The 8,934-nt window shown below is 43.8% G+C and overlaps 1 protein-coding gene across 1 annotated transcript in view; it reads right to left on the bottom strand.

The window, feature by feature from the left end:
• The window catches only part of COMMD8 (COMM domain containing 8), a 41,018-nt gene extending 40,458 nt beyond the window's left edge, over nt 1-560 (bottom strand). Inside the window, exon 1 of the mRNA XM_063459930.1 lies at nt 410-560. Coding sequence (XP_063316000.1) covers nt 410-475 — 66 coding nt within the window. The 5' untranslated portion in view covers nt 476-560. The remainder of the gene's footprint in view (nt 1-409) is intronic.
• Between the last annotated feature and the right edge of the window lie 8,374 nt (nt 561-8,934).

Genomic DNA, 8,934 nt, shown 5'->3' on the forward strand with positions numbered 1-8,934 from the left:
AGAATTCGCCTGGTAGGGGCAGGTAAAAGTGAGATTTACTTACATGTACTTGTTTCTTAAAGACAGCGCCATCCTCCTCTGTCTGCTCCGCTTTAGAGCTAGGAGCTGACATCACTGCTGTACGCTAGCACGTGCGCAAGACTACAACATTGAGGTCTATGGAGAATCCTGGGAGATCCTCCGAACCATCAATGTTTTTATTTAGAGTGAATTCCAGATGTTGGGTAAAACACCCTAACTAAAAACCACAGACAGGCAGAATTGTTTGAATTCCTGACAGCTCACACTTTAGTGAATAACCTACTGGTTAGAAAAAAAGTTGCAATTATCGCCCAATAAATGGTATAAGTTCATTTACTGCTCATACTGTGACAGAGAGACATTATTACCGGGCCACCAGCCACCCTACCTGCGGGCACTGACTGGCAGGTAGCTTCCCGAGGAGCTGCAACCCGTGAGTCTCAAGGTTCTCCATAGCTGGAGCTACTGCTCATATCACATGACCATAGGGTAGCTTTCACTTCCCCTCCTATCAGCCATTAGGAAGCCAGCTTCTGCATGGACATAGAGCGCTAAGCACCTCCCGCAGCCCACTGTTCCTGACAAATGCGTCTCCGAAGCCTTTGATAGCGTTTGCTGATGTACGGCCATTTTGCCGAAGACATAGAATTCCTGAGTTCTACACAGCAGTCGCCAGCAAAATGGGTCCTATCATTGGAGACGCAGCAATAGAACACGCCTCTAGGCGGTAGAACGTTGGAAACATCACAGCATAAAGTCACATGACCAAGTTAAATGTCACATGACCATATTGCTATAATTAGCCAGCAAGGGAATGCAGTTTGCTATTAGGTATATATGTAAACAGCTGTGTCAGCTACTACGTGACACTCCTCTTATTGCGCCTTTAATTGTAGATGCTTATAAAAATGTAAAGTTACTCTAATTTTATTTCTTTATTTTACCTATCTTAAAATAAATATTGCTTGCAAAAGAGGTATTTAAATGCATAAATGGCACTAGTGCCCTATTAATTGGGAAAGCTTATAAAAGAAAATAAGACATGGGTTTGCCTTCAAAATGTGACTCGAGGTTGGCAAGACTGTAAAATGATTTGAATTATCCAAAATAAAACACACTCAAAGCACCAGATTCATCAGGGCTTAACGTGCAAGTCCTCTATAGCTGCAATCCATGGTTTGAAAGTGTTAGGAAGTATAAAACTAACATTGGCCTTTCTATGCAAAGTACAAATTGCAAGGGGAAAAAATCATACTGTATAAATACCAATATCATTTTGATTAAACTTTTAACAGCAGTATATATTAGTCTATTTTAGCTTATATTTCAGAGTTACAATAATATATTGTAAAATGCAAAGTAGTCTGTGTGGGATTCTCCTGCATTGCAGTGTTTCTCATTCCACAATGCAATGCCATTATTGTTTTGCATTGCTTTCCTCATTGTTCACCATGTATATTTTATGTATTTGCTTAAATATACCATTGCCCACCACAGACCGTTATCCACTCTTTGCTCCCCACCACTGGCCTGGCCATTTAAAACTAATATCAATAATGCACTCACTAGTATAAATTCTGCATTATCAATGTGACTGAAGAGAGGATGTCACCTGGGTTCCTTGAAAAAAAAAATATATATTTTTTATGTTGCTTTTTTTTGTGTGTGTGTGTGTTTTGTTTTTTTTTCAAAACACTTTCAAAATGTGTACCAAAGAAAGTTGAGCAGCGAGACTTTATTTGAATGATATATACACAAAAACTACTTTATTAAGCTAGTTGTTTTGATGACTATAGTGTCCTTTTAATGTAACGGGTCTAATAAAGAGAATAGTAGTTTGACTATAATTTCAGTTTTTTAGGTTTCATAAACATCAGCTTATCCCAAACAAGTTTCTGCTACCTTGTGCCTTTACAGAGTGACTCTATACCGTTTGCATATCAAACTGGTCCAACCCACCTGCACAGTATGTCCGCTTTAAAGGCATGATCATTTCACAATGGTTCAAAATGGCAGTTCACATAACCAGGATGATCTTTACAAAAGAAAAACTAATTTACTACACACTACTTTATGCTATGCAAGTAAAAAAAATTTTTTAAAAAATTATTAGCATTTACTATTATAAGTAATTGGAATATATTCACAAAAAATGTTTTCCCAGCTAGGCTCTTTTGGCCTGAAATTTGAATTCCCTCAACTAACAGTGAGTGTATGTATTGGGTAGTGTGATGGAGTATACATACCTTCATACAGAAGAAATGTTGATAATAAGCTTGTAACAATACTAAATCTAATGCTCGATCATTGTGGCATTTGGATATCTGCAACGCAATGTATAATATTTCTATGTAATAAAAAGTAGGCATATAAAAATTAAACTACACTTGCAAGTGCATTGTGACACATTCTTGCCACCTCCCCCTGTAGTTTTATTGGTCATATACTATTATTAACCTCTTTCATAATTTGATGTTAGTTTGGTAGAGAGACACCTGACTTTAATAAGATGCTCTTTAATTACACACATAGGATAAAAAAAATAAAAAAAAAACACACCTAATGTAGGCTATAAATATTCTACACTGTGCATACACAATGATTTAATCATATCCGCAGTACATGCTTCAGCATAGCAGGATTCTGATAAAGCTTTTTTGAGATCTGAAAATTCTGCGTTGCAGTGTTCACACAATGACCACTGAGTGGTGATATAGGACAACGTTTTTAGTAATACTTTATCTTTACGTGTATTTCTCTATCTCATAATGGTCTCAATCACAATCCATGGATTGATAACGATATATTTTAACAGCTGCCTATGAGTCATTAACAGTGTCATCGGTGTCACAATCACACATTTCTGATGTTTTTCAACAACACTTTTGGCATTTTCAGTTTGGATAAAAATGATCAAATAAATAGACTTGTGCATGGCAGAAATTTTGGGTTCGGCTCAATTACTTCGTCAATAGCCGTCCAGGTTGCGGTTCAGTCCAAATGTCGTCCATGCAAAAATATTTGAGAAAACTATTTACAGAAACCAACATAATGAGAAATTGGGCCAATTAGTGTACTGAACATTATGAATAGTATGTGTAGATTTTTCAGTACACCGATAGGCACATTTTTGCACCATTTAGTTCACATATCAAGTGATAAAAAGTAACCAATAGAGAAAATAATAGGAGGAGCAGTAAAAAATAATCTATATTCATATATATTAAATGTTTATTAAATACATAAATATATACATATATATCTTTTTACTTCTCCTTTTTCCTCTATTAGTCACTTCTTACTTGATATGTGAATAAAATCAAGATTTAGTGGCTTTCCCCATCAAACCTCTGTTTTCATATTTTAAATTACCTTTTATTTACGTGAATTATTAGTAAGTCATTTAAACATTTCTCACAACAGCCCCATCAGTGACCAGACCTCCTTCACATCCATAAAATGAAAGTGTCCATCTTTGTCCAGTTGGAATACTGGGAGATAATATGATCATCAAAGCATATTAATACATATTCCAAACAGCATTGTAACAGAAAAAAAAAAAAACCTTTTGCATCTGAAAGAATTGTCATATCTCCTACCCACGGGGTAAAGCTCAGGAGTGGCATTTATAAGCAAGTTCTCATGTAAGATATTGTACTGTGTACAAAATACATGTGCATGCCCGATAGCTATTTCTCACCCATATAAGCAACACAAAATACTGCAACACTAACCTTTACTGGGAAATTGGAGAATAGTTACATCTCAAGTAAACTCAAGAAATTACACCGACCCCAAACAAACATTGCACATTCTTTAAACCTCTCACCATTGTCTTGAAAGCAACCTACTACAGCATACCATAACACAGGAATAGAGGAAATATGCGTATTTAAAGTAACACAGCAGGTACCAACACAAAAATACATCAAGTGAAAATATAACTTCACACATAACTTAACAAACAAAACATTAACAAAGATAAGCACTGGATATTTTTTATATTTACTCCCCAAAGTGTTCCTGACAGCCGCTAGAGGCACGTCTGCGACGCTGGATGCAAAATTCACATTCAGCATGCAGAACGTCCACAGGAAAGCATTCGGGAGCTGACGTCGGCGGGGGAGGAGAGGTCACCAGCGTAGAGGGAGCCCGACGCTGGATAACGTAAGTAGCTGAAGGGGTTTTAACCCCTTCAGTGCCAAGGGAGGGTGGGGGGTCCTAAGGGTGCTACAGTGTCAGGAAAACAAGTTAGGAAACATGCAAACATGCATTCCTCACCCTATTGTGTTAAAACCACCATCTAGCCCCCCTGTTCCCATCTTGCCTCCCATAGTATAGTAAAAATCTTACTTGTATTCAAGTCTGCAGTTGCTGCGTCTGCCTTAGAGTATACCTGTTACACTTGGGTTTAGGCATTGAACAGCTCAGGTCAGTATACCTTTTACAATGGAAATAAAAAAGAGAAGTAGATGGCGCTTACACAGTAAAATCAAAACACAGTACTGGAGTGGAAAAAGGTGTTCCCCAACACCCTAAAATCAAAGTAATAAAATAGAGTATTTAAAAGCAACAAGTGCCAAATACACACACCACTCCCTGTGTATAAAATAAGAAATAATGATACTTATATATATACAGGTACATATGGGAGATGTTCCATGTAGTAAAATCCTATAAAGACAAAAGATACATAGTATAGACTGTATATACAAAAAGAAATATATGAAAGTGATAGAATACACTCACGGATTCCAGAGCCGTGCCAGGCTCTGTATATAGTGCCCAAGGGTGCCTTAAAAGGCTATATGGAGAATCTTGGATGATGTCCCCCAGAAGCAGGAAAAAGCAGCAAGTGATGATAAAAAAATATTACATTTATTGTAAATAAAAGTTTAAAAGTAACTGTGCAGGTCCCATATGGTGACACACAAAATCACAGTCATGCAGACGCGTTTCAACTCAGTCCGAGTTTTCATCAGTGCATAAAACATCCAGCTGCTGTTCCGTTTTAAATTCTCTGCTTTTCTGATTGCCGGTCACGTGGGCGGAAGTTCGGGTGGCCGGCGTCTGACGTCACTTCCGGTATTTCGGCGCTCGTTTTCCGGCTTAATTCTGTTCAATGCATTTGCCCAATTGAAGCTGGAAACTCCACTTTTTGTATATACAGTCTATACTATGTATCTTTTGTCTTTATAGGATTTTACTACATGGAACATCTCCCATATGTACCTGTATATATATAAGTATCATTATTTCTTATTTTATACACAGGGAGTGGTGTGTGTATTTGGCACTTGTTGCTTTTAAATACTCTATTTTATTACAGTATACCTTTTACGCTTGGGTTTAGGCATTGAGCACTTTACTTGCCTAGATTCTGTGGTTAGGTGATTACGTTGCATGTTTGCACTTTACTATTTCTATGTGTGTACTTATACATTGTGTGAATAAATATCTTTTGTGCAATACTTTTTTGATGTGCTATGGGTTTATTTATTTCTGCCCCTGACCTGCCTGCTGTCTGTTGACATCATCAGAAGTGGTGTTCTGAGTCTTAGGATTGGCTGAGACTGTCAAGGAGGCAGATCAGGGGCAGAGCCAGCACAAGTCACAGACCTGGCCAATCAGCATCTCCTCATAGAAATGAATTGAATCAATGCATCCCATTGTACAGCGCTACGGAATTTGCTGGCGCTATATAAATAATACAATAATAATAATAATGCATCTCTATGAGGACAGTTCAGTGTCTGCATGCAGAGGGTGGAGACACTGAATGGCAGTGCTGCACACTAAGCAGCACAGCCCCAGAAAGCACCTCTAGTCGCCATCTGAGGAGTGGCCAGTGGAGTTATCACTAGGCTGTAATGTAAACACTGCATTTTCTCTGAAAAGACAGTGTTTACAGCAAAAAGCTTGAAGTTAATGATTCTACTCAGCAGAACAAATACAATACGCTGTAGTTGTGCTGTCGACTGTAGTGTCCCTTTAAATTCTTTTGTGCCTTGGATCCTTTTCTTTCCTTTGAAATGTACACACACAGGGGCGGACTGACAGGTCGGGCAGATCGGTCATGGACCGAGGGCCCGGCAGCACAGTCATGCTCTGGCTGAGGAGATCTCTGATCTCCTCAGCCAGAACAACATGATTTCCCCGTTATTCCAGTGAGATGCTGCAGGACCCCTGCAGCATATCACTCTGTAGTTAACCCCCTTCCTCCCTCACCCGTTTCCCCTCTCTAAGGGAGACCTGGGCAGTGAATATTCAGTTCTTGCTGCCAGGTCTCCAGCCGCGGTGCTGTGTGAGACTAGGAAGTGACATCACTTCCTGCCCTGCCTGAAGAGCACCTGGACGATGAGGAGCTGCAGCAGCCTGGCAGACAGCTCAGGTAAGCTAATTTTCATTCAGCTCAGCACCCCCTGTCTCCCAGTACCCACCTCTGCTCCCCTGTACCCACCTCAGCCCCTCTGTACCCACCTCTGCTCCTACCTCAGCCCCCCTGTAACCACCTCAGTGCCCACATCAGGCCCCCTGTACCCACCTCAGCCCCCAGTACCCACCCCAGCACCCACCTCTGCTCCCAGTACCCACCTCTGCTCCCACCTCAGCCCCATGTACCCACCTCTGCCCCCAGTACCCACCTCAGCCCCCCTGTACCCACCTCAGCCCCCAATACCCACCTCTGCTCCCACCTCAGCCCCCCAGTACTCACCTCAGCCCCCCATTACCCACCTCGGCCCCCAGTACCCACCTCGGATCCCACCTCAGCCCCCCTGTACCCACCTCTGCTCCCTCCTCAGTGCCCACATCAGCCCCCCTGTACCCAGCTCAGCCCTCAGTACCCACCTCTGTGCCCACATCAGTCCCCCTGTACCCACCTCAGCCCCAAGTACCCACCTCTGCTCCCACCTCAGCCCCCTACCCACCTCAGCCCCCCTGTACCCACCTCAGCCCCTGTACCCACATCAGCCCCCCTGTACCCACCTCTGCTCCTACCTCAGCCCCCAGTGCCCACCTCTGCTCCCACCTCAGCCCCCCTGCTCCTACCTCAGCCCCCTGTACCCATCTCTGCTCCCACCTCTGCCCCTCATCACCCACCTCTGCCCCTCATCACACACCGCAACCCCCTTTACCCACCTCAGCCACCCTTTATCCACCTCAGCCCCCAGTACCCACTTCTGCTCCCACCTCAGCCCCCAGTACCCACCTCTGCTCCCACCTCAGCCCCCCTGTACCCACCTTAGCCCCCAATACCCACCTCTGCTCCCACCTCAGCCCCCAAGTACCCACCTAAGCTCCTCCTCCACACACCACATCTCCCCTTGCACCCACCTCAGGCCCCCTGTACTAACCACAGCTCCCCCTGCACCTGCCTCAGTTCCCCTGCACCTACCTCAGCCACCATTCCTCCTTACACTCATCCCAGGATCTACCTATCCCTGTACCCACCTAATCCCCTATGCACCAACCACAGACCCTATGCCACCTCCACCTACCATAGCTCCTATGCCTTCCAGTACCCACCACAGCCACTATGTCCTTCCCTGTGCCCACTACAGCCTCTATGTCCCATCCTGTGCCCACAACAGCCCCCACCTCAGCTCTTCCTTTACCCACCTTAGCCTCCTGTCTCCCTGCACCAACCACAGCTCCCCCTGCACCCACCTCAGCCCCGTCTGCATCCACCACAGCTTTTCCTGCACCCACCTCAGCCCCCCTGCACTCAGCCACCATTCCTCCCAACACTCACCCCAGGATCTACCTATCCATGTTTCCACCCAAGCCCCTATGTTCCCACCACATCCCTTATGCCACCTCCAACTACCATAGCCCCTATCCCTTTCAGTACCCACCACAGCCCCTATGTCCCCTCCTGCGCTCACCACAACATCTATGTCCCACCTCATACTCTGTCCAGCCCCACCCCCACTTCAGTCCCCGTGCCTCCTGGCGCCCACCTCAGTCCCCGCGCCTCACAGTGCACACCACAGCCCCTGTGCCTCCCTGCACCTATTTAAGCATTTATCCCCCTACACACACACTACAGCCACTATCCAACTTATACACAGTAGAGCCTCTATTATCCAAACACGCACACACACTACAGCCCCAGTAACCACCAGATGCCTACTACAGATTCTATCCCACACACACTGCAACACAGCCAGCCCATTCTACTCACATAATGCACTGCAAATAGCCCCATTCACACACGCAAAAACCCACACGGAGCCTCACTGTATAGACACACCACAAGCAGCATCCTCACACATACAAAATTACATGCAGCCTCCCTTCACATACACATCACAAACAGCATACCCACCATTGCAATACTGCACACAGCCTCCACACATACAACTTTTACAATCACTTATATAGCGACAACATATTCTGCAGCGCTGTACAATAGGTAAAACAAGAGAAAGGATTAATCTAACACAACACTTTGACATACAGGAACACAACATCACTAGCCACATCCCCACACACGCAACCCCACAAGTAGACTCCAGACACATGTGGCTAGTTGTAAGGTTGTACATGTGGGGGGTGCTGCTTGTGACGGCCTAAGCAAAATCAGTGGAAGTGTGTAATTCAATTTGCTTTATTTTAATTGCTGGGGAGGCACGCCAGCAAGGGTTACTCCATCTAAAAACAGTGTTTATTAAAACACTCGTTTTGTTGGATTAACCCCTTAAAAGTAAATCTGGTCATTTTGGGGGGCACTCAGGGATGTGGGAGTCAGGGATGTGTGGCTCTCACACATCCATTCTGTGTGCTTGGCAGCCTACACATAATATATGTGTAAAAGCAGCAGAAAGAAGGGGGAGAAGAATAGCAGGGGACCAGAAAACCTTGTACCAGGACCATGAGGACGGGCCCTTGATCACCCACTGCCCGAGGGCC

This window comes from Pelobates fuscus, chromosome 6, assembly GCF_036172605.1.
Source record: "Pelobates fuscus isolate aPelFus1 chromosome 6, aPelFus1.pri, whole genome shotgun sequence".
Taxonomy (NCBI): Eukaryota; Metazoa; Chordata; class Amphibia; order Anura; family Pelobatidae; genus Pelobates; species Pelobates fuscus.